Source organism: Entelurus aequoreus, linkage group LG01, assembly GCF_033978785.1.
Source record: "Entelurus aequoreus isolate RoL-2023_Sb linkage group LG01, RoL_Eaeq_v1.1, whole genome shotgun sequence".
NCBI classification, from domain to species: domain Eukaryota; kingdom Metazoa; phylum Chordata; class Actinopteri; order Syngnathiformes; family Syngnathidae; genus Entelurus; species Entelurus aequoreus.
The window spans coordinates 42,852,819-42,879,382 of record NC_084731.1 but is presented as its reverse complement, the minus strand read 5'-3'; the positions used below and the strand labels follow the sequence as shown (position 1 = coordinate 42,879,382).

The 26,564-nt window shown below is 39.6% G+C and overlaps 1 protein-coding gene across 4 annotated transcripts in view; it reads right to left on the bottom strand.

Moving 5' to 3' along the window:
- LOC133652392 (sodium- and chloride-dependent GABA transporter 2-like) overlaps positions 1-26,564 on the bottom strand; it is a 69,507-nt gene that overhangs the window by 18,624 nt on the left and 24,319 nt on the right. For 2 of the 4 annotated variants that reach the window (XM_062051111.1, XM_062051137.1), the window contains exons 2-7: positions 10,087-10,277; positions 8,628-8,762; positions 6,987-7,127; positions 5,384-5,468; positions 5,174-5,306; positions 4,955-5,089 (exon numbers count right to left, since the gene is read on the bottom strand). In XM_062051111.1, coding sequence (XP_061907095.1) covers positions 4,955-5,089; positions 5,174-5,306; positions 5,384-5,468; positions 6,987-7,127; positions 8,628-8,762; positions 10,087-10,273 — 816 coding nt within the window. In that variant the 5' untranslated portion in view covers positions 10,274-10,277. Of the gene's footprint in view, positions 1-4,954; positions 5,090-5,173; positions 5,307-5,383; positions 5,469-6,986; positions 7,128-8,627; positions 8,763-10,086; positions 10,278-12,403; positions 12,670-16,483; positions 16,686-26,564 lie in introns of those variants that run through there. The other 2 variants (XM_062051129.1, XM_062051119.1) reach the window with 2 other exon arrangements.

The following is a 26,564-nucleotide window of genomic DNA, read 5'->3' as shown; positions in this document are numbered from 1 at the left end:
TCCTTGTTTAAAGCAAGAGACGAACAAACGTGAGGCTCAACAATTCTGATTGGCAAACATGTCTGTCACTCAAATGCCGGTGACAGTGTAGAAAAAAAGAAAAACTCAGCCTCTTGCGGTTATTTATCCCACTAATCAAAACCTCGATGTCGACTCGAAGTCCATTAATCGTGTAGCCCTAGGCCACACAGTCCTCCAAACAAAGTGAGCTTGGACAACTCCATAGATATCGAGTTTAAAGGCCTACTGAAAGCCACTACTACCGACCATGCAGTCTGATAGTTTATATATCAATGATGAAATCTTAACATTGCAACACATGCCAATACGGCCGGGTTAACTTATAAAGTGCAATTTTAAATTTCCCGCTAAACTTCCGGTTCGAAACGCCTCTGAGGGTTGACGTATGCGCGTGACGTCAATCATTGAAACGGAAGTATTCGGACACCATTGAAGTCAATACGAAATAGCTCTTGTTTTCATCTCATTATTCCACAGTATTCTGGACATCTGTGTTGGTTAATCTGTTGCAATTTGTTCATTGCATTATGGAGAAAGAAGCTGAGCAAGCAAAGAAGAAAGTTGTCGGTGCGAAGTGTCTATTTTGCGAGGGAAGTCAGCAACAACACATACACAGCCGGCGCTTCTTTGTTTACATTCCCGAAAGATGCAGTCAAGATGGAAGAACTCGGACAACAGAGACTCTTACCAGGAGGACTTTGATTTGGATACACAGTTGCGATAACGTGAGTACACAGCTGCGCTTCCAAACATTTGATCGCTTGCTATAACTAGCTCGAGCTAGTAGCTAGGAGCTAGGAGCTAGCATTAGGATTAATTTGTGGCATATTAAATATAAGCCTGGTTGTGTTGTGGCTAATAGAGTATATATATGTCTTGTGTTTATTTATTGTTGTAGTCATTCCCAGCTGAATATCAGGTCTCACCCGCGCGCTTCCAAACATTTGATTGCTTGCCCGTACGTGCGTGTCATGTACGTAACTTTGATTAAATATATAAGCTTTATGAACCTTGGGTTAGGTGAACGGTTGTTTGGGCTGAGTGAGTGTGTGTGTTATGCAGGTGTTTGAATTGTATTGGCGGGTTATATATACGGGATCCCGTCCATATTACCCGCTCGAGCTATAACTAGCTCGAGCTAGTAGCTAGTAGCTAGGATCTAGGAGCTAGCATAACAAACACCTAGGTGTTTTTATGCGGGATTAATTTGTGGCATATTAAATATAAGCCTGGTTGTGTTGTGGCTAATAGAGTATATATATGTCTTGTGTTTATTTACTGTTGTAGTCATTCCCAGCTGAATATCAGGTCCCACCCGCGCGCTTCCAAACATTTGATTGCTTGCCAGTACGTGCGTGTCATGTACGTAACTTTGATTAAATATATAAGCTTTATGAACCTTGGGTTAGGTCAGGGGTCGGCAACCCGCGGCTCCGGAGCCGCATGCGGCTCCTTGACCACTCTGATGCGGCTCAGCTACATACATGCCGACACCCCCAATTTTCCCAGGAGATTTATGGATCTCAGTGTCCCTTATAGATTACTCCCAGGGAAAGAATAATACTTTTTACACTCTAATTATTAAATTAAGGGCGTGCCCTAATTGCACTGCAGTAATTGTCCTCTATAGTAGTGATGGGTCCGGCAACACCGATGCATCGGCGCATGCGTCGAGCTCATAGAGCGATACCCTGTGTCGGTGCGCGTATCGCTTTTAGAAAGTCACGTGACCGAACACGAGCTGTTTTGGTCACGTGACCGCTCATGAGCTGTTCTGGTCACGTGACCGCTCATGAACTGTATCGCACTGACGCCTGCGCGCCAAACTGTGTTTATTAGGAAGCGGCGCAATGCGTGTTGTTGACGAACACCATTAGGGCCGCTTGTTGTCACTGTCACTCAAAGTTGCATTTCAAAATTACACAGAATAAATGTGTTTATTTTGTTTAGAATTCAGATGGGTTTGATTTGGTGCGCGGCATATATTGGCTGTGCGGCGCACGGTGTGCGCGGAGGACACTTGAGCACTGCGCGATTGCGCAGGCGCGCACCTTAGAGGGAGCGTTGCTCACAGGGCACAGAGGAGGCGTCAGTGCGATACAGTTCGCGTATCGGTCACGTGACCAAAGCAGCTCATGATCGGTCACGTGACTTTCTAAAAGCGGTACGCGCACCGACACAGGGTTTCGCTCTATGAGCTCGACGCATGCGCCGATGCATCTGTGAGGACCCATCACTACTGTTACTAGAGAAGGTACAGGAATGACGGCGTGGCGAAGTTGGTAGCGTGGCTGTGCCAGCAATTGGTTACTGGGGTTCAATCCCCACCTTCTACCATCCTAGTCATGATACATGTTCACATTATTTGACTGTATCTAAAAAATATATTTTTATTTAAATGAAGATATGAAATAATCCTAAATGAAATACAATGACTTGGTTTATATTATTGTATATACTAGGTCATAATATCAGTGTCAGTTGAGTCGGTCCATAGGTTGCCTGTAGGGATTTTTAATGTCCAGCAGATGGCAGTATTTAGTGACACAGTATCGACACAGTATCAATACAGTTTTGCAATGTGTCGAAACGCTTCATGAGGCCTCATCAACCCATCACTACTCTATAGCATTTACATACAGCGTGCCAGTTCAGCCACATGTCGCATGTTGTTATTACTTGCGCACACAGGAGACAGCAAAGCATACTTAGTCATCAGCCACACAGCTTACACTGACGGTAGCCGTATCAAACAACTTTAACATTGTTACGTTACAAATATGCGCCACACTGTGAACCTACACCAAAAAAGAATGAAAAACACATTTCTGGAGAACATCCCACCGTAACACAACATAAACACAACACAACCATTACCCAGAATCCCATGCAACCCTAACTCTTCCGGTCTACATTATACACCCCCGCTACCACCAAATCCCCCCCACACATCAACCCCCCCCCCCCCCCCCCCCCCTCTCCATGCGTTGGTTGAGCGGAAGAGTTAGGGCTGCATGGGATTCTGGGTATTGGTACCGTCAGTGTAAGATGTGTGCCTGCTGAGTTAGTACCCTTGCTGTCACTTACGTGATTAAGCTGAAATTGCTTTCTACGTGTGGTCGAGCAGGTACACTGTTAGGGCAGACTGTAGAGGGCGCCAAATGCAGTGTCCTCACGCTCTGATATTCGGGAGTCTCCCGGGAAAAATGAGAGGGTTGGCAAGTATGACGCTATCAAGCGCCATTCATTCAAAACTCGCGGGCTGCACTAACATATAATTTCCACATTAAAGTGCGTGCCGGTGCCGGTAACATAGCACAAAGCGTTTAAGTTTAAGCTTTGTATGCGGTGTTTTTCATTTAAAAAAAATTTTTGTGGCTCCCATTACTTTCTTTAATTTGTGAAACTTGCCAAAATGGCTCTTTGAGTGGTAAAGGTTGCCGACCCCTGGGTTAGGTGAACGGTTGTTTGGGCTGAGTGAGTGTGTGTGTTGTGCAGGTGTTTGAATTGTATTGGCGGGTTATATATACAGGATCCCGTCCATATTACCCGCTCGAGCTATAACTAGCTCGAGCTAGTAGCTAGGAGCTAGCATAACAAACACCTAGGTGTTTTTATGCGGGATTAATTTGTGGCATATTAAATATAAGCCTGGTTGTGTTGTGGCTAATAGAGTATATATATGTCTTGTGTTTATTTACTGTTGTAGTCATTTCCAGCTGAATATCAGGTCACCCCCGGCTCTCACAGCATCTTCCACTCCCCACTAGTCCTTCACTTGCACTTTCCTCATTTAAAAATATTTCATCCTCGCTCAAATTAATGGGGAAATCGTCGCTTTCTCGGTCCAAACAATAGGGAACTTTGCGTATATGTTCAATTGACTACGTCACGCTACTTCCAGTAGGGGCAAGCCTTTTTTTATCAGATACCAAAAGTTGCGATCTTTATCGTCGTTGTTCTATACTAAATCCTTTCAGCAAAAATATGGCAATATCGCGAAATGATCAAGTATGACACATAGAATAGATCTGCTATCCCCGTTTAAATAAAAAAAAATCATTTCAGTAGGCCTTTAATGCAGCTAACAAATCACAAAAGTGTGAGTTAAAAATGGATGAAATAATAAGTTGAATAGTGGATTTCATAAAACATAGCCAGAACTTACGTACAAACACTTCCCTCAATGAAACACATTTTACATACCGTGAGCTGAAACGCCAGCACTTGCTTATTTTGCAGAAAACGTTGTCTTCTCAACTGTTTTCTTCTTGATGTAGGCAGGAGCAAGAAAATACAAAAGAACCCAAGCAAAGCCAAGCATCTTAGAATCAATCAAACATTTGTCGCATCTGCGTTACATCACTGGCGGCAAACGGCGAGGGTTGATGACGTAGTGAGACTCAAGCGACGTCTGAATTTCTAGGGACGTATTTTCAACATTTCGCCATGGCATTAGATTCTAACGGCCAAAGGGCGAGGGTTAATGCGAAGTGGGAAGGGATAAGAGAGAGTATTCAGATTGAGCCTTAATCTGATGCAGGTGTTTGCATTGGACATTCAAATTTACAGGGTGATTCCATATGTACTTCCTTAGAATTGAGTGATTCCATAATTTTTTCACTCTGTTTGATTTAAAAATTAAGCTGTTACTGACGACCACAATTTATATTCTTGAATTATTTCAGTGTTTCTCAAAACCAGAAAGTTGTCATTTGAAATGACTATAGTTTTGTGTTATGTCTGTTATCTGCTTTGTCTACAAAATTAAACAAATGAATGAACATCCTCCAAGTTTGGTGATTCTATCATTTTTCTCTGGGGTTGTATAAACATATAATATGTCACCGCTGCCCCAAATTAAAAGTCTGATTTGTCATTATGGGTTACTGAGTCTTAAGTTAAAGTGAATGGTTCAGAGGAAGGCTCATACCTGGGGATCACTCAGGCGGGATGGATCTGGGTAGAGGTAAAACTTGATGCCGTCTAAGGCCCCTGGCAGAGTGAGTCCACGGACGAGCAGCACGGCAAGCATCAGGTATGGAAACGTGGCGGTGAAGTACACAACCTGTGAAAAGGCGAGGATCACTTATTAGATTACATTTAGTTACACAGTCCATTGTATGGATAGACACAGAAATTGATGATTTACCTTTCCAGTGGACTTGACTCCTTTCCACACACAGAAGTAACAGATGATCCAGGACAGGAGAAGACAAAGAGCCAGCTCCCATCGAATACCACCCAACTCATGGATACTTCCTGTCAAGTTCAGTACTCTCCTCCTGTGGATCACATGTCCAATGATATCTGACACACTAAAACATGTTTTGTAAGGAGCTATTTGAACATTTTGACTTACTCCCAAAACTCTTTCACAGGTGATGTCGCGTTTTCTGCCATTGTCCAGTTGAGAACACGCCTATGACTGAACTCCACACATGTTTCTACAGCAAAGACAGCCAGCAAAGACACTCAATCCACTCCCACAGCTGAGGGACATTATTCAGTTCAGATTGCCGACACGGCTGACCTGGCTCAGTACAGCAGGTACCACCGTAATTTTGCCACAATCCTGTGAGAATTTTGCGTGTGACTGAAGCATTAAATAGTGGGACTATCCAGGACTATCTGTAGTATGCTCAAACAACCACAAGGTACCATCTGTGTGTAGATAACACTGTATAATCTCTTTCTCTTTCAGACTTATTACATCTTATCAAGTCGGTGGTGCATACTTCACTTATTCTTCACTCAAGCTTAAAGTGAAAATTTAGGCAAAATTAAACTGGTAACATCTGGTAGTTGCATCTGTTTTAGCTGCAAACATGATTCTTACTGGGCTGAGCAGTTAGTTGAGTGAGAACGACGACGTTAATGAACTGAGGTGAAACCGTTTTTACATGTACGAGTCCCGTTCCTGCGACTGCGATGGTTGTCAGGTTTTAGATTAAGTAGCAACTTATACCTCAAGGATAGCTAAATGATGACAACTTTGATCCCTGTGGTTGTCTGGCAGAGTGAAATTGGCATTGCTAGAGAAGGAAAGACAAGAAATTTCAATTATGAGACAACTATGCCGCTTAGTTATTGCTGTCCGTTTGATCCTTTCATATCTTCGAAGATATCATATTGATCTTTCATGACAGTCGCGGCATTTAAGCGGCTTGGAAGGAGAATTCAACGTATGTTGATTTCTACACTTTCTAAACATTTTCCCATGTCTAATTTTGTTTCACTTTTCTTTTTCTTTGACACACTGCCATTAGAAAAGTCTGCCTCAGGCTGCGGAGACATAATGAAGGGAAACAATTGAACTAAAAAGACAGAAAAATAATGTTGTATTTTTCTTTATGACACGCATGTAACCGGTTCTCTTTTTCTTTGTGCAAAGCAGGAGAGGGTCTTCAATGTTTTCCAGGCCAAGGACCCCCAAACGGATGAAGAGATTGAGCAGGGACCCCCTACTTATATATCTCGTACAAAATTGTGTTTTGAATTCAAATGGCCTTAAAGGTAGCTTATTATTGTGCTATAATAAAGTAATCAAATGCTACAATATAGCGCCGCTTATAGCTAGCTTGCAACTAGCGCTATAATCGCCAGTTGGGGCTACTAATCGGTAGGTGGCAACAAGAGCACTAATCGATAGCTATCTTGAATGCCAACATGAATATGATAAAATATTTACCAGTATCTATTCATGTTTTTATTTCAAATCTGCAAGGTCAACTGAGTAGAGTGGCCAATGCACTGTAATTTGTAAACTACACTACAGCATGTTGGATCTATGTTAATGTGTATTTAGCCATTTAAATTGCTGAGGTATTATATAATAATATATTAAAAAGTATTGTCAACTGTCAAATGTCCCCTTGCAGTACCTCTGTGGACACCTTAGGAGTCTAACCCCCCATGTTGAAGTGGGTAACCATTAAACTGTATTTATTAATTTTTTTGCTTACCAGAGTTCCAACTATTTCTGCAGCTTGCCCATGGAAGCTCAGAGCTGAAGGAGGAGAAGAGGTACACGAAGGCCCATGCCAATATGATGATGTAATAGATGCTGGAGTATAACACTACCACCTGACTTCCATAACCCATTCCTAAAAGAGGAAAATAAAGACAAAACATGTTTGAAGCTCAAGATCAGAAACATCATACCATTTGCTAAACAATGTATTGTCATGAAAAAAATAATCCACACACATGGCTGACATATTGCCACATAGTTGAACTCCTAAAAGAAATAATTGGTATGGAACCAAAAGTTTAGCAGGCAATGTTCCAGATGTTATTGCCGTGCAATATCTGAAGCGCAAGTGTGACATTGCTCCACTTCACTTTGAGATTCACCCACTGACTTACCAAAAAATGTGGTGGCAATTCAAAATAATAAAATAATAAAAGACAGTCGATCATTTGCAATTTACAAACATATTTCAATCACAAGTAGAGATGGGATTTACGGCTCTTTGAATGGAGCCAGATCTTGAGGAGTCGTTCAAAAAATTGGCTCGTTGTTATTGTTCTTTTTATTTAAGTTTTTTTGTTCTTTTTTTAATTCAAGGAAACAATCACTGGTAGCAGTTATAAGACAAGATGTGTATCAGAATAATTACATTGTTACACCACTATTGGGGCGGCGTGGCGACGTTGGTAGAGTGGCCGTGCCAGCAATCGGAGGGTTGCTGGTTACTGGGGTTCAATTCCCACCTTCTACCATCCTAGTCATGTCTGTTGTGTCCTTGGGCAAGACACTTCACCCTTGCTCCTGATGGCTGCTGGTTAGCGCCTTGCATGGCAGCTCCCTCCATCAGTGTGTGAATGTGTGTGTGAATGGGTGAATGTGGAAATACTGTCAAAGCGCTTTGAGTACCTTGAAGGTAGAAAAGCGCTATACAAGTATAACCCATTTATCATTTATTACTCTATTGGTGGGAATGATTCAGAAATATTGACTATAACTTTATTTTTGTTGTGTATTCACTATACACATTCAATAAAGTAGTGCCATATCCTTGTTCTTTAACAGTGACGTCACTATGTTGATTCCCTTATCCCTTACCTAAAAAAATGTTGTAGCACAATAGCATTATAATATAGAAACTACCACAAATAAGATTCAAATGTAAACAAAAGGAATAAATAAAACTAGAATAAAAATGGCAGACACTGCAACTACATAAAAAACAGCCTTCATACAAACGGCTCCTCTGTGCGAATCTAATCTCATCGTTCACTTTAAGACAGCAGTTCAAAATACCTGATTCGTTCGCGAATGTCACATCTCCAATGACAAGGTGGTCTATTCATTCCGTATCCCAGCGATGTCATCAACTTGGCTTTGCCATAGAACTTATCAAGCATCAACTAGAATTTGCAGCGGATTGCTGAGAAATAACCTTTCCCTGAGCCATTTTCAAAGAAAGGTGCTAACATCACAGCATATTGTGGCAAATCCCATGTATTATGCAAACTTGTTTTGGACCTTTCTGACCGTGTTAATCCAAACAAAGCACAATTATCTTTGGAAAATGCAATATTTGGATCCGATTAGAATGTGCAGGTGTACCTAATATTGTGGCAGGTGGATGGACATTTACCTCCAAAGAGGGGACAAATTTTCTTCCAGCAGGTGATGGAGCCCTGTTTGGTGTATTGGCCCAGAGACGTCTCCAGCAGGAACAAAGGGATGCCGCAGGTGAAGAGGAAGAGTACATAAGGGATAAAGAACACACCTGGAACAAAATAAATGTTGTATAAAATAAAAACAAACATTAGATTAATTAAAAATACTACATATTTTTGGTTTCTTTAAGAATAAATGATAACAATTATTATTATTGTATAGATTCATTATTTAATGATTATGTAATTAAAATAATAATAATGATATAAAAAAATCATATGAATTAGGGATGGGTGATATTGCCTAAAATCTATATTGCACTCTCCTGCGATAACGATATAGATCAAGATATTTTATTTGGTATGTAAATGCTAATAGAACCATTTCAAAAGGTTAAAAATGCTGATAACGGTACTTAACATTTTGAAAATCACTGAATTATTAAATAATAATAAATAATCAAACATATACACAGGATAGTGGTGTAAAAACATTTGTTTTTCCAAAGATTTCAACTATTTCCAAAATGCGTCTGCTCGACTTCTGACAAGGACAAGAACGTTTGATCATGTTACGCTTATACTGGCTTCCTGTGCACTTAGGATGTGATTTTAAAATTGTATTACTCTACGTAAAATATACTAAACGGTGTTGCTCCATCCCATCTTCCTGATTGTATTGTACAATATTATTAGTGATTCCCAGAGCAATATAAATAAACTTTGATTGACTGAGATAGGCTCCAGCACCCCCCGTGACCCCAAAAGGGACAAGCGGTAGGAAATGGATGGATGGAAGAATGATTGATTGCCTTAGTGTCTAAATTATTACAATTCACTCTGATTTAAATCCTTTGGTTTTTGACTCTAAAGCCCTCCAGTGTCCAGGGACTTATTTCTTTAGTTTATAAACAATAACAAAAATGACAAAAAAGGATTTTATGACTGTAAAAAATATTGATCTAATCACTGTAGTACTTGGAATTGTTACTGTCGATATTTGTATCGATCCGAGGACTTGTCTGTTTACTTTCAGGAGGTCTCGCTTAGCATGATTTATTGTATCCTTCGACAGTGTGTAGTGTGGCATGTTTAGCTATTTCTCATCCTCCAGTGATAATGATACTTATTTGCCGCCATAGAGAAGAGGATTGCTGACTTGGAGGCCGCTTTGCACTGTGGATAGACGTTAGCTAGCAAGGACAATACAGTGCGTTAAGGATGCTGTCGTTCTCTTGCCGTCAAATTTGCGGGACACGGCTAGAATGTGTCAGCCATCAACATGCATTATCACGATATGAAAGCTCTATCGTCTGCCAATATTATATAATTTACACTGTGCAACTTTTCATATGAATTAATTATTTAAAACATTCTTATATTTTTTTGGGGGGGTTGGAGGGTTCTGATGATCTTGTTGTTTCTTTAACTCACCGCCTCCATTTTTGTAGCACAGGTAAGGAAATCTCCACACGTTTCCAAGTCCAATGATTTGTCCCGCAACTGCCAAGAGGAACTCGATTTTGCTGGACCACTGTCCTCTGGCCAACAGCAATGGTCCGGACGCGGCTGTGCCTTTGCGTGACTTGAACTTGACCTCTGGGTCAAAAGGCTTATCCATTGCACTGGAACAACACGTCCAAGGGTTAGGATTTAGCAGCTCAGCATTAAAGGACTGGCAGTACACACAATACACAAATACACACAGTACCCAAGTACTAGGACAGTGAGTTGGTATGAGTTTGCCTTTATACACCACCAGCTGGGGCACTAAGCCTGATTTGCCATTTTATTAGCTCCACAAAATGGCACTAGCTACATCTGAAGTATCCTTAGTGGTCAGCATCTAGCAGCATTTATGTAGCTCTGCATGCACTTTAAAATGCTGGTTGACACTGCTCAGCTGTTTGTGTGAAAGTAATGTGTGTCACACTTTCTGTTTATAATCTCATCATCGCTATTAATGCTGAGTTGTGTAATATTTACTGTCTGGCCGGAAATAAGGTTAGCACTTAATTCAACTAAGCACAGACTGTAGGCAAAAGTATTCTATTGGATAGTAATTTGTATTATTTTGGCATAAGGATGTAACAAAATAAAAATTTTATATCACATTATTGTGACCAAAATGATCATGGTTATCGTTATTATCACAGCGTATTACATTGTAGAATGTGCTCAAAATACTTATACACGCACAGTGAAATATTTTAACGAAGTTAAAAAAAACAAAAAAGATCAAATAAAAAGACACACATTATACAGGGTTTCCCTTAGAATGCCAAGATAACTGTTTAGGTGAAGGCGTGGTTAGGGGGCGTGGTCACCATGACATGATCACATAATTTGCTATGATGCTGTGATTTTCTTTAAAAACGCTCCAAAAATGTTCACATACATTTCAAAACCAATCTGTTATTATTAATCAGTATTAACATATATCTTTTTTTGTTTTCCCATATTTTCAATTGTTGCTGCTTATTATTGTACAATGTATTTTGTTGAGAATTTTTCAAGTGTCTAGAGACTTTGAATTCCTTTTTTTTTTTTTTTTAATTAAAAATGACTAGCAACAAATCTAGCATCTTTTTCTGGTGTTATTATATAATGCACTCGTGTTTAGAGACTCTACTTCTGTCCCTTAATGAAAAGCGAGCTGGAGTGAGTATGACATCACACTTGATTGGCGCTCCTGCTCCAATTGGATTTTTTCTCCTAAATAGCCGCCACTGTCTTCTTAATATATGCACATTTAATACGGTAACGACTTGCGGGTGATAATGTTTTATGTTTGTGTGGTTTTAATTTGATCAAACACACTGTCTGTGCCTAAAAGTGGATTGACAGAAAATGAGGAAGTGTTGTGTGTCCCGGGAAGCACGGAGATGAAAGTGTTCGCACGGGAGGTAAAACCTGTTGGAATAGGGCCAGTTGTTATCACACGATTAGCAATAAAAATTAAAAATAGTGTCGGACCTTGTATGACTTAGGTTACAATACATTATATTGCTTTAATTTGTTTTCATGTAATAAAACCAACCTTTTTTTTAAGGCGTGGCAGCCATTAATTTACTGTGGCTGTGCGCGACATTCAGTTACCTTAAGGGGAAACCATGCTGTGTTAGCAGAAGAAAATATGAATAATGTTCTACATTTTTAAGAGCCATACAATTTTTATTTGAGTGGTTAAATATGGGTGTCTTCTTCCAGTCCCTTCTCTAAGTTTGGATAGTTGTATGCATTTCTTAATAGAGAAAGACATTCATGTGTCTTGTATTTATGTTAGCATTTAAGCTAGCTAGCAGCCATTAGTGTGCTAGCTTGCTTATCAAGTAAATATTCGTATTACCTGTCAGTGAGTTTATGGAAGAGCTGTTATCAGTTGGTTTTACGATCATTTTGATTTAAAGCCACACTTAAAAACATTTCAGTTTTGGTTGATTTTGGCAGCACCAGTGGACCACAGCGTTAGTGTTTTGCCAGAAGAAGACCACATTTCCCATCAGGACTAGCGCAATATTAACACAAATATTACATCTCTAATGGCTATGCTGATGTTAAATAGCAGACATTATCAAAAAATTATCTTGGATTGCGCTATAAACATGACGCTACTACCAAGAATGTATCGGGGCGGATGCAGGTCCAAATCAAAGAAAGACTGGCGGGAGGTTATTTAATGCTACCATGCACATTTCCGATAGCTAACATTAGCATTATCATTTTGAGTTCAGCATTGAAAGTCACTTACTAGTTTAGCAGGAACAGAGCCAAGGCAGCGTTGGTCTGAAGTCCCTTGTCTTTGAGCTAATGCCAGCAAGTGAAAGCCGGGGCAATGTTGATCCTGGCTGTCCTTTTTTCGGGTAAGCTGTTTTTCTTTTTTTGTCTCCTCAGACAAAACTTTTCGTTTCTTTGGTTGTTTTGGAGCTACTGTCATGAGAGCAGCAATTGGACGTAGGCGTTCTTCTTTTTCTTTTAGTTTTCTGGTGGCAAGCAGGCGTTCGGATTGTCTTCCGTCTTTTTAACGAAAGGGGAAAGGGGGAGTGACATATGCCTTAAAGCAAGTCAGCACATTTGTAGTTTTTTGTGTGGCAGGGGTTCCTGCCACCCTACTCAAAGTCACTAAGTGCCAGTAAAAGAGATACAGACCCCCTCAGGCCATGACCAAGGTGTCATTCAACTAGTTGTAAGTTGATTTATCGTCCCAAAAGTTATGAAAAATGTTATGAAAATTGAAAAGTTACTTGGTCATGCTTTAAATGGCAACCGGTTTATCGAGAGTTTACCGTTAATATTGTTTATCATTACATCCCTCTTATCTATTCATCTGTTTCAGAAGGGACAAATTATTGTCACACATGAGAAAAGTATGAGAAACTGTTGAAGCAGGTTGCTGAAACTACTAAAGCTGAAGCAGGATTTGTCCAAAGCATTATTAAAAAGTAGAAGGAAACTTTGCACAGTTGTCGCCGCAGGCGAGGTGCACGACCCGGGAAGGGCCACACTCGTTGCCGACGAGAAGGTGGGCGCACCCGGCGTGGCGGACGACCAAGCAGCGGCCACATCCGTGGCAGACGAGAAGGCAGGCGCTTCGTCGATGTGGCAGTAGCAGATGACGAAGCGTGGCGTGGTGCGTCGGGCGGAAAAGCCTGGCGTGGCGTGACCTGGCAGCGTGGGTCTTGGTCTTGGCAGCGTGGGTCTTGGTGTTGGTCTTGGCAGTCTTGGTCTTGGCGGCGTGGGTCTTGGTCTTGGAGGCGTGGGTCTTGGTCTTGGCGGCGTGGGTCTTGGTCTTGGCGGCGTGGGTCTTGGTCTTGGCGGCGTGGGTCTTGGTCTTGGCGGCGTGGGTCTTGGTCTTGGTCGTCTTGGTCTTGGCAGTCTTGATCTTAGTCTTGGCAGTCTTGGTCTTGGCAGTCTTGGTCTTGGCAGTCTTGGCGTGGGTCTTGGTCTTGGCGTGGGTCTTGGTCTTGGCGTGGGTCTTGGTCTTGGCGTGGGTCTAGTACCGGAGCTTGGCAGCGTGGAGCTTGAACCAGAGTTTGGCAGCGTGGAGCTGGAACCGGAGCTTGGCAGCGTGGAGCTGGAACCGGAACTTGGCAGCGTGGAGCCGGAACCGGAGCTTGGCAGCGTGGAGCCGGAACCGGAGCTTGGCAGCTTGGAGCCGGAGCTTGGCAGCTTGGAGCCGGAGCCGGAGCTTGGCAGCCTGGAACCGGTACCGGAGCTTGGCAGCGTGGAGCCGGTACCAGAGCTTGGCCGCGTGGAACTGGTACCGGAGCTTGGCCGCGTGGAACTTGACGTGGTGCAGGTGGCCTAGCTGGGGGCTGTGGCTTGGCATGGTGACGGACTGGTGGTGGCGGCCGGGATGGAGGTTGCTGCCTGGTTGGGTGCAGCTGAGCCACCCCACGAACACAGCTCTCGGTCCCTGCCCCCCCCTCAAGGAGCGGATACCAGACGCGCTCCCTGCGGTCTGGCATCTTCTTTAGGGGTGGGTGGAGGGTGGTCAGGAGGGGGGCAGAATCCTCCCCATTAAATTGTCCAAAATGTCTATTTACCACCCCCACTGAACAAATCTAAATTTTGAAAAAAAAATTCTCAAAAGGATTACTTTTTGAAACAAAGTCCTTAGTGGGCGGCTGACAGAGGGCATAAATGGAATCTAAAAAAAAGTCTTGGTCTCTGACGTCATCACCAGTGGGCGGGATGACGTCATCAGCACGGGTCTCCTGCGGCGGCGAGGAAGACAGGGCTGGTTGGGGAATCTTGTTGTCCGGAGGAGGATCCTGGGGGAACAACGCGCCATGCTGGCGAAAAGAAGCCTTTCTGGCTGGCCTCCATCTTCGCCAGCGCGTCTCCATCACCTCGTCATGGCGCGTCTGCGGAAGAACGTCTGCTGCCTGCATAATGTCACGTGGGGGGGTCGCAGCTGGCTGCGGGGTTGTTCTTCCCATGCAAAAAACGGCTCCGGACGACAGCGTGAAGGTGAGCTTGGATTTATTCAACATAAATCACTAAAACTATCACACACGCAAACAATAAAGCAAAAAGGCAAGCGGGCCTAAAACACATGAAGCTTAATTACTTGGCACGGATGACATGGCATAATCAAACACTTACTTGACATAAACGCGTGACAAACACAATGCAGGCATAACGAGTGATGAACAAAGGTAGACTTAAAAAACAGTGACATGATTGGAACAAACAGGTGCGTGACTCAAAACGTAAAACAGGTGCGTGACATGACAGGTGAAAACTAATGGGTGACCATGGAAACCAAACCAAACAACGAAGTGAAACCAGGAACTAAGAAAGTGTCCAAAAAAACAAACAGCACATGGCCAAAACAAAAACATGATAAACAGACATGACAAAACTGTGGAGAATCTGCTGATGGTGTGTTTGATGTAGAAGCAGCTGGAAGGAAATACTGTAGAAGTCCGCTCTCCAAATTAAATTCTTTAAAATATTACTACATTATTTCATAAAACCACTGTAGTTGTTTTTAGTACATTCGATTGTATTGTTTATGTGTTTTTTATAAAGTATGTTATTTTTTAAAGGCATGTTACATGTCAAAATTGTGATGTTTTCAGGGGGGTGCAAGCACAGATTAAATGGATTTGCATTTGTTTCAATAGGCAATGCTGTTTCATGTCACAGAAATGATCAAACTCATGTAGTATAACATAATCCAGCATGATACCTTATTTTTGGCCAGGTAGTGTACTTGGTAATGTATCCCAGTGTCATATAGACAGCTGTGTTCTCATTTCAACTTTCTCATGCACTAAAGTTGAAAATGTTCCCCATCCTTGTTGCTGTTTAGGTAAAAAAAAAAGTATATTCGGTTAATTCGATTGATTTTAGGTACAGTATTTACATAAGCTTTGCCTGAACACACAATCACTATACGGTTATAATGTTTATTTAAACAAAGTGTAGGGTTGTTAAATGCTACTCGGTGGCCTACCTACTCAGTGGCCTAGTGGTTAGAGTGTCCGCCCTGAGATCGGTAGGTTGTGAGTTGAAACCCCGGCCGAGTCATACCAAAGACTATAAAAATGGGACCCATTACCTCCCTGCTTGGTACTCAGCATCAAGGGTTGGAATTGGGGGTTAAATCACCAAAAATGATTCCCGGGCGTGGCACTGCTGCTGCCCACTGCTCCCCTCACCTCCCAGGGGGTGAACAAGGGGATGGGTCAAATGCAGAGGACAAATTTCACCACACCTAGTGTGTGTGTGACAATCATTGGTACTTTAATCTTTAAGAATCAGCCCATGAAAAAAATCCCATTCGATTTTTTGGAAGAATAATTGTTAAGTTTTGTGAGCTGCTATGGTCCAAATGTAAACTGCTTCATATGAAACTAACCTCTGAACTACCTTTAATGACAACTTTTAGAACTACATTATATTTTAAATTATAGTTTAATTATAAATGCTTTACGATACAAAATAAGGGATTTCACCGCCTGCCAGATAATGATGGCTTCCATGTATTCCTTTTTTTTATTTTCTGTGTTTGGGCTCTTTTAATCTGTCTTTTGCAAAATAAAAATAAAGTATGTCACAAAGACATACCTTTCATTATTAGTTTGGTAGTACAATACATTCCCACATTTTGAGCTCCTAGTAAGATACTTTGAAATGTATGTCGATATTACTTATCTGGCAACTCAGAACACATTGTTTGCGGAAGTAAGTCAACAACAAGAAGTCGGAGGGGGGAAAACAACAATGGCGACGACACACGCGAGGCTAGCTTGGACTCAACAAGAATGACGAACTGTAAAAACAAAGGTACTGTTAAGCAAAGACATAAAGAAGAAATTACCTTTCTAACGCGACTCAACTTCATTGTCACTTTCCGCGTCACCCATCACGATGAAGAGTAACCGCATGTAAACACAAAAAGTGTATACGACAAGACGTCACCCCTCTTTAGTTGTGTCAGTATTTGTATATGTTAATATTCATTTATACGAGGAAGACACGTTATTTATCGGAGGTGGTGGTGTGATTGTGGCAAGCAGAGGTTTGGTGGCAGTGATAAAAAAAAAAAACAAATTCCATAGATTCTATCGCGAGAAGTGCGCCGACATTCTTGTTTCCTGCCTAGCAACAAGTAAAATGCATGTTTTTCATGTTCAGGCCAAAAGATCAAACACTGATATACAATGTAGTAAAGTTACTAGTTACTCCAACTGTGTACAAAAGTGATCTTACACCTTCATGAGTGCATTAATTTAAAAAATCATCATATTCCTGCAGAATGTACTATCATCAATTCCTTATTGTTTCCAGATGTATTTATGTTGTTGATATACTGTATATACAGATAGGATATACTTTTATTTATCCCACAATTAGCAAGCATTTCCTATACATCAGTGTTTTTCAACCACTGATTATGTAGTTTCACCTATTTGGGTTAAAAATATTTTTTGCAAAACAGTAATTATAATCCACTAATAATGTGCCGTTGTTGAGTGTCGGTGCTGTCTAGAGCAGTGGTTCTCAAATGGGGGTACGCGTACCCCTGGGGGTACTTGAAGGTATGCCAAGGGGTACGTGAGATTTTTTTTAAATGTCTGTCAAAAAGAACTGTGAAAATAAATGCAACAATGCAATGTTCAGTGTTGACAGCTAGATTTTTTGTGGACATGTTCCATAAATATTGATGTTAAAGATTTCTTTTTTTGTGAAGAAATGTTTATAATTAAGTTCATGAATCCAGATGGATCTCTATTACAATCCCCAAAGAGGGCACTTTAAGTTGATGATTACTTCTATGTGTAGAAATCTTTATTTATAATTGAATCACTTGTTTATTTTTCAACAAGTTTTTAGTTATTTTTATATCTTTTTTTCCAAATAGTTCAAGAAAGACCACAATAAATGAGCAATATTTTGCACTGTTATGCAATTTAATAAATCAGAAACTGATGACATAGTGCTGTATTTTACTTCTTTATCTCTTTTTTTTCAACCAAAAATGCTTTGCTCTGATTAGGGGGTACTTGAATTAAAAAAATGTTCACAGGGGGTACATCACTGAAAAAAGGTTTAGAACCACTGATCTAGAGCTCGGCAGTGATGGTTTGTCGTGACCACAATATGCAGACGACAGCAGGAGGCAGTGTGCAGGTAAAAAGGTGCTTAAACCAAAAATAAACAAAAGGTGAGTGCCCCTAAGAAAAGGCATTAAAGCTTAGAGATGGCGATGCGGATCGAAACTAAAACTGAACTGGTTGCAAAGTAAACAAATACAGAATGCTGGACGACAGCAAAGACTTACAGTGTGTGGAGCAGACGGCGTCCACAAAGTACATCCGAACATGACATGACAATCAACATGAATTGCAAAAACAAAGCAGGTGCGGGGAATAGTGCTCAAGGAAGACATGAAACTGCTACAGGAAAATACCAACAAAACAGGAAAACCACCAAAAGAGGAGCGCAAGACAAGAACTAAAACACTTCACACAAGAAGACACCAAAAAACTCCAAATAAGTCACGGCGTGATGTGATAGGTCGTGATAGTACTTTGAGACAAGAGCTATCGTGATGCATGCTTGGTTATTGTTTGAATTCATACCCAACACTTGCGAGAACAACTTTTTATTGTCAATATCGACTGCTGAGTTTCATTTTTTTATGTTTTCTACTGGTGGTGTGCCTCCCCATTTTTTCAATGAAAAAAATGTGCCTTGGCTCAAAAAAGGTTGAAAAATACTGTTATACATTATCGACACATACTGAAATATTTGAATAATTTTTTTCTAAATAATTTTGATAGTTACAGCTTTCATCTAATAAAAAACGTAATTCATTGTCTCATAAAATAAAATAAAATTTCAACAATTTTACTATTATAAAGTACTGCTCTAAGTCTTTATCAAGAAATTAACTACAAAAACTTCCTAAGCCTTTAATTTCTAATTTAACTTATGAACTCAAAAAACATTTCTCCCATATTCCCATCTACTGAGATGTGCCCGTTTATTTTTTATTCTTCTACCGAGTGCAGCTGGGATAGGCTCCCCTGCGACCCTAAGAGGGAAAAGTGGTAGAAAATGGATGGATGAATGGATACTTTTTCCCTTCTCGGTACTACATAAACATTCATGAATAAGAGATGCAGTACTTCAAAGAAATAATAATTAAGCTAAAATACAAAATATTTTAAAACTTGCAAAAAGTACTCATCTCCACACACACAAAAATACTTAAAGTACCGTACCAGTAGAGTGTAAAAACAAGTTGCCTCTATCTCTATATTGTAGCTATTAACATACATATCTGATTTATGACACCAAAAGACTTACAAAGTTTGCGAGTAAATAGATATGATCAAAATAGTATCAATCTCAAAGAGATTCCCGAGCCATTTGAGAGATAATGAGCAAGCCAGTCACGGGATCTGTGACGTAGAGTTGGGAACCAGAGATCCCTTCCCCATCAACGATGACAATCATTAAGGCTTTGTGAGAGCCAACAACGATTACTCTGGGAAACATTATGATCCAAAACCTTATATTTTAGAGCCTGAACACAAGGATGAGCAATAATTAAGTTTTAGAAGCCGAGTACTAAACAAATGTAGCTTTATTGAAACAATATAGCAACAGCAGCTTTGCTGGGTACTAAACATACAAACTAACCATAATAAAACAAATACTTACCATACAATTTCCACTCTTGCTGCAATGCCAACCGATGGAAAGCTCACATAACACCGTTTAGATGAAGAATCAATCACAATAGTCACGAAGGGTTTAGAAAAATGTGTCACAACTGGCGTCTTTTTGTGTTTTTTTCGCCATCTCAGAGGATGTCAAAGTCGACCAGCCTCTCGGTCCATGGCCGCACATGTCTACTACCAGGTGAGAGATGCATAAACAATAGCAGCGTAAAGTAGTATTAGCTCGCTGCTATCAATGCGCTGCTAAAATAGTCAGTCTGCGTTAGCGCTTATGATAACAATATCGCTCATGTTTGGTTAATTTTCAGGTCACCACATGTAAATGTAATTTTGTTGGTGGGTCCTAGATGTTTTTTTAGAGGCTATAATACTATAGAGGACCCTTGATCTGTTGACTCAATATTTATGATTTCCATCCATTTTCTACCGCTGGTGCCTTTCGGGGGATTTTGAATGCATAAAAAAAACAAGCATATGTTTTCTTGTCTTACATAAAGATTGTGAATGATTGACAGCACATCTTTTTCCAATTGTTTTGCAAATTTCCAGTATGACTGATCTAATGATATGGTTAGATTGCAGAAGCCTTCTCATCCTGACATCATACGAACTCGAATCTACATAAATTGCTTAAGATATTCGGGGCAGAATATTTAAAATGACAGTCTGAAATTGTGGCATTTTGTGATCTTTAGACGTTATTTTCACATATCTTGCGGATTGTAAATACAATTGTAAATGGTTTATTGGAAACAGTGAAACACAATTAACCAGTCTAAAGTGAAGTTATTTTTCCCATTTTATTGGTACTTTAAGTAATGTAAGTAAATGTCATTTTTTACCTTCCACCTCAACAAATACATTTTTAAAGTAAAAAGGGAATTTAGTACACACACACTTAATGGCATTTCAGTTGGTGGAATGTATTATTTTTTTGTCAACCTCTAAATACGTGGCCTTTTTTTTGTTCAGTGGGGTCTTTCATTATTGTTAATTGTAAGTAAAAGTGTAAGTAATTCCTATGGTCATTTTTGTTTTACTTGAGTTGAAAGTCAACACTTAGTTCAAATGCATCATGGTGGTGTTTCAAGGCCTGTTCATCAAAGTAGGTCCAGATACTTGTTGTCAAGATTTGCACACAAAATTATCCCAGTAGCTATATTGGCGTATTTTAACATGATTAAGATGTATTTAATGGCTTCTAAGTAATGTTATGAATGTGCTTTCGTAACAAGCCACATTCATCGCTGAGATGAACCCAAAGGCTAACTACGAGGCAGGCAGAAAATACTGTCAAATAAAAAAACATAAATAAATCATCTCATTCTGAAAGACTACAAATCCAAGTTTGCGAACAGAGAATGTACAAACATTGTGTATCCAGGTGTAAGCATGCCAACAGGAACACATTAAAGAGCATAAAAAAAGCAGACACAACGTGTATATTGATGACAAGGAAGAGTGTTATATAAATACGCTGACATAATGAATAAATAAATAAATAAGAGAAGTGGAGGCAGCTGAGCATGAGGGGAGGAAATGCAGAGGACTGTGCATGATGGAAAACAGCAGGTGACATGGAAGTAAAAGTGTCCAGTCGCTTCCAGGAAAACGGCGTAGAGAGGCAAGAACAAAAACAGCGATTACACACTACACACATAAGAAAGTACACTAATTAATACACTTTGGTGAAGCTGATGATGGAATTATTAACAAAGTTAACAATATTTGAAGCGTCTTTCCGTAGAAAGGTATCGTAAATGCAGTAAAAGTGCACATGCAGTATTAGTTTGGCCTTTTATTGTGGCCTGCCTCAGGCAGACATGCACAACAATTTTACAAGCATATTGATTTGCCACACCAAAGAAGAAGTTTGCCGAATTTAGTTTTAGTTTGCACAAATTTAGACAGATTTGTCAACAATATTTGAGGCCCCAGTGCACTTTTTTTGTTTATTTTTGTGAAGTTACTATAAATGCAATAGGAAGTAAAAACATATTAAATGTCCCATATTAATATTTGTCAACTATAGTGTGTCAGAAATTTTAAAATTGTCTTAAATACAATATTGATGCTGAAATTTGACAGTTTAGAAGTGTTTTTAGTAAGTCCTATTGGGAACATGCCTGTTTGGGTGTCTGTACCTTTAATGCTAATGAGCTGTTGAGTGTCTCCAAAAATCACTATTGTGTATTTTTTTTAAACTGCTTTTTTAACACATTGTACACACTAAAAATGTTGGGTTAAAAAATAACCCAATTTGAACCCAACTGCTGGTCCAGAAATGGTCAAACCCCTTATTTGAGTTATTTTAACTCAACATTTTGGGTTAATTTTTTCAACCCAACTTTTGCGTTGAACTATTTAACAAAAAAGCTGAGTTATGATAACTCAATGTTGGATTATTACCAACCAAACTATTGGGTTAAATTATTTAACCCAAAGGATGAGTTATGCTCACTGCAATGTTGGGTTATTCCCAACCCAACTATTGGGTTGCACAATTTAGCGCTCCATGATCTAATAGTTGGTTAAAAATTATACATTTTACTCCTGGTTTGTCCTACTCCTTCCCAACTACTGATCAAAATTATTTTTATTTCATTTAAATAGACTCAAAAGCAAGAAATTACTGACATTATTACAATAATTGCCGTGTAATAATTTAATAATGTACATGTAATTTTCATGTACATAAGATGTGTGATGTGCGAAAATGTGTTACTCATTGAAAAACAACCCAAAAATGGTTGATCATTTTGAAAACCCAGGAATTGAGATAAAATAATACCCTTATAACCCAAAAAATGGGTTGCTCTTCATAAAAATAAAAATTATCCCAACACTAGTAACTCATAAATTGGATTATCAAAATAACCCAGCATTTTTTAGTGTGTAACTCTCTATATACCCATATATCACACACAACAAGGTAACATTAAGTCATGGGACAGAAGAACACAAATGTTAGCAACATTAGCATAAAGTGCTGACGTTACACTTACGCATTTTAACAGCGACACCATGCTAGGTTAGCATATTCATTGACAAAAAGCATGAATAAACTTATAGTTCCATCTGTAGCTGACTGACTGATAGTTGGCTGCGTTTCTATTTTGAGATGTGTAGTGAAGCATGTGTTTTTGCACTTTTTCTGTAATCCTGTCGGTTTCTTGTTGCCCTTCGGCTGCAGTTTTGTTTTCACAGATAGGAACATCCTACTTAATGGTGAAGTTTAGCCATTTTGGGTTAAAATTATTTTTTTTAAATCAATTCTTACCGTATATAACCTTCTGAGGGCCAGCATCCAGTGCAGTGGACATTTGTGTTGTTTTTTTTTGCACAACAGGGCTATTTTATCTTGCAAAAATGTGTGACTCTGACTAAGTAAATCGACCAAAAACAAATTTCCACTGCAACATAATTTGCTTGACAAAATATGCACATTGTTCTGTGAGAAAATTAGCTATAGTTGCTGGTGAGAATGCTCATTTTTGTTTGCTGATAGAAATGAAAGTTTTGTCAGTGTGAACACAATGACCGCAGTCTTGCCCGCAAGTGGGTCACCAGCGGGTTGAAGCTGCTTGGCAACAGAGGGACTTTTCTCCTCAATGTTGCTTTTGTGTGGCCTGTGGCAAATTGTCTTGCAAATATGTGTGCAAAATGATGTCTCGGCCACCAAGTGAGCGCATACAGTGAGAGCCTAATACAATCTAAAATGATTTAGTTTTAGTCTAGTGTAAGTCAACTAAATCCCTTAACATTTTAGTCGACCAAAATTAATGTACATTTTGTCAGTGTTAAGTATACGACTAAAGTATAAAGGATAAGACATCTTTGAAGTTTTGGGTTGCCATATGTAAAAGTTCAGTCACACTTTCATCTCCCTTTTGTCAGATTTAAGTTAAAGTTAAAGTACCAATGATTGTCACACACACACTAGGTGTGGTGAAATTTGTCCTCTGCATTTGACCCATCCCCTTGGGGAGCAGTGGGCAGCAGCGGTGCCGCGCCCGGGAATCATTTTGGTGATTTAACCCCCAATTCCAACCCTTGATGCTAAGTGCCAAGCAGGGAGGTAATGGGTCCCATTTTTATAGTCTTTGGTATTAAAGAGGCACTGCACTTTTTTGGGGGAATTTTCCCTATCATTCACAATCATTATGAAAGACATTACGACGGATGGAACATTTTTTTAATGCATTCTAAATATTAAATAAATGTAAATAAAAGTCTGCTTATAGCAGAGCCAATGGGAGCTCTACTATTTCGCCCATAAAATCTGATAAATAACCATTCAAAAAGCGCCATAATGGCCAAAAAGCTCCATTTACATTTTGTGACTTGAAAAGTAACCAAGTATTATTGATATTAAATAACGCAGACAAACAAGTTCATTGTAGATGAACTTGTTTAGCCTGCTCAGTGGCCTAGTGGTTAGAGTGTCCGCCCTGAGATCGGTAGGTCGTGAGTTCAAACACCGGCCGAGTCATACCAAAGACTATAATAATGGGACCCATTACCTACCACTCAGCATCAAGGGTTGGAATTGGGGGTTAAATCACCAAAATGATCCCCGAGCGTGGCCACCGCTGCTGCTCACTGCTCCCTCACCTCCCAGGGATTGAAACAAGGGGATGGGTCAAATGCAGAGGGCAATTTCACCACACCTACTGTGTGTGTGTGACTATCAGTGGTACTTTAACTTTAGATCATAAATCATGCCTTATAAATCAGGCTGTTGATGTAATCCGACAAGTTGGGACACGTTGACAGCCCTATAGCAGTGGTTCTCAAATGGGGGTACGCGTACCCCTGGGGGTACTTGAAGGTATGCCAAGGGGTACGTGAGATTTTTAAAAAATATTCTAAAAATAGCAACAATTCAAAAATCCTTTATAAATATATTTATTGAATAATACTTCAACAAAATATGAATGTAAGTTCATAAACTGAACATCAAATCAAGTAGGCTATTCCATTCATTACCGTAAACCCAGAGTTTCCCCCATGCCATGATGGTTTGACCCTCACTAAAATGTCTGTCAAAAAGAACTGTGAAAAGAAATGCAACAATGCAATATTCAGTGTTGACAGCTAGATTTTTTGTGGACATGTTCCATAAATATTGATGTTAAAGATTTCTTTTTTTGTGAAGAAATGTTTAGAATTAAGTTCATGAATCCAGACGGATCTCTATTACAATCCCCAAAGAGGGCACTTTAAGTCGATGGTTACTTCTATGGATGAGGTGGCGACTTGTCCAGGGTGTACCCCGCCTTCCGCCCGATTGTAGCTGAGATAGGCTCCAGCGCCCCCCGCGACTCCGAAGGGAATAAGCGGTAGAAAATGGATGGATGGATGGGTTACTTCTATGTGCAGAAATCTTTATTTATAATTGAATCACTTGTTTATTTTTTAACAAGTTTTTAGTTATTTTTATATCCTTTTTTCCAAATAGTTCAAGAAAGACCACAACAAATAAGCAATATTTTGCACTGTTATACAATTTAATAAATCAGAAACTGATGACATAGTGCTGTATTTTACTTCTTTATGTTTTTTTTTCAACCAAAAATCCTTTGCTCTGATTAGGGGGTACTTGAATTAAAAAAAATGTTCACAGGGGGTACATCACTGAAAAAAGGTTGAGAACCACTGCCCTATAGGACCTGGAACTGGCGAGAACGACACAAAAAACACTTGTCCCCCCGTCCCCCCCCCCCCCGTTTCTTTGCGAGGATTATGAGATATTTTTCATCTGAATGGTAATATATGAACATCCCAGCAGTCGGCATCTAATGACAGCCTTATGTTTTTTGGCTCTTATAAATTCTACAGTGAGTAGAAATCAGCGATGATGGAAAAAATAAGCAAACGTGATGCGTTTTTGAAGTTAATGTGCTGCGTTTGCTTAAAATGATCAAAATAAGTAAATATTAAATGTTATTATAAATGTGTGCTCCCTACTACATTACATGTATACTTACATCATGTATATAAAACCCTAATGGAGGTGTTTGGATGTTTTTTTAGGGGCTCTATAGGCAGAATTGAACAGTTCCCATAGACTCCATTGTAAGTGGATATTTGATCACATTTATTCAATATTTAGAATGCATTTAAAAAAAATGCATCCATCTTCATGACTTTCATAATGATTGTGAACGATAGGAAAAATTCCCCCCAAAAAGTGCAGTTCTCCTCCTTTAACTTACTTTTCACAGATTTAGATAATTTTTTTTATTAAATTTAAGTGTAAATTAAATGTTGACTCTAAATATTATATCTAAATGTTGAATCTAAACCTAAATCTTAAATATAAATCTATATGTTAAGTGTAAATATATATCTATATGTTGTATCTAAATGTGAGCGCTAAATGTTAAATGCAGCACTAAATGTTAAATCTAAACCCAAATGTTAGATATAAATCTTGAATCTAAATGTGAGCGGTAAATGTTAAATCTAAACCTAAATGTTAAATATAAATCTTAAAATCTAAATGAGAGCGCTAAATCTCTCGCTAAGTGTAAAGATGAATATATATATATATATATATATATGATGTCAATTTCCACCAATCCGACGCCTCTCAGCACCCAATCTCCCAATAGTAAAGAATCACTTGTTTCTTATCTCATTATGGACATTTCCTGGACGACTACAGGGATTTCTTTGACATTTTATCCACATAACTTTGTGAGCTTTGCTGCTACTGTTCTATGGCGGAATAAAATAAACTGAGCGAACCGTCTTGTCAGTCATCGCCTGTCTTTGTCCCTGTGGGTGGAGGCAGGCACGCTAGCATAGACACATACAGAGAAGTTGCAGCCTCATAACCTCATTGAAATTATCCGGCTCACCCCCCCAAAAATTTAATTTCCTGAAAGTTTCATCCAAATTTACCCATGACTTTTTGAGTTACCGAATGTTGCTAACTAACTAACTAACTAATCAACAAACTGGCAAACCTTGGCAAATACATAACCTCTTTGGAGGTAAAAATTGCAAGACACCAGGTAGAGGCAGGACAGACACAGCGTTGGCGCAGCTGATTTTAATTACCGTATTTTCCGGACCATAGGGCGCACTGCCGATGAGCGGGTTTAGTCAGGTTTTTTTTCATACAAAAGGCGCACCAGATTATAGGGCACATTAAAGGGGTCATATTATTATACATTTTTTCTAAATGTAAAACACTTCCTT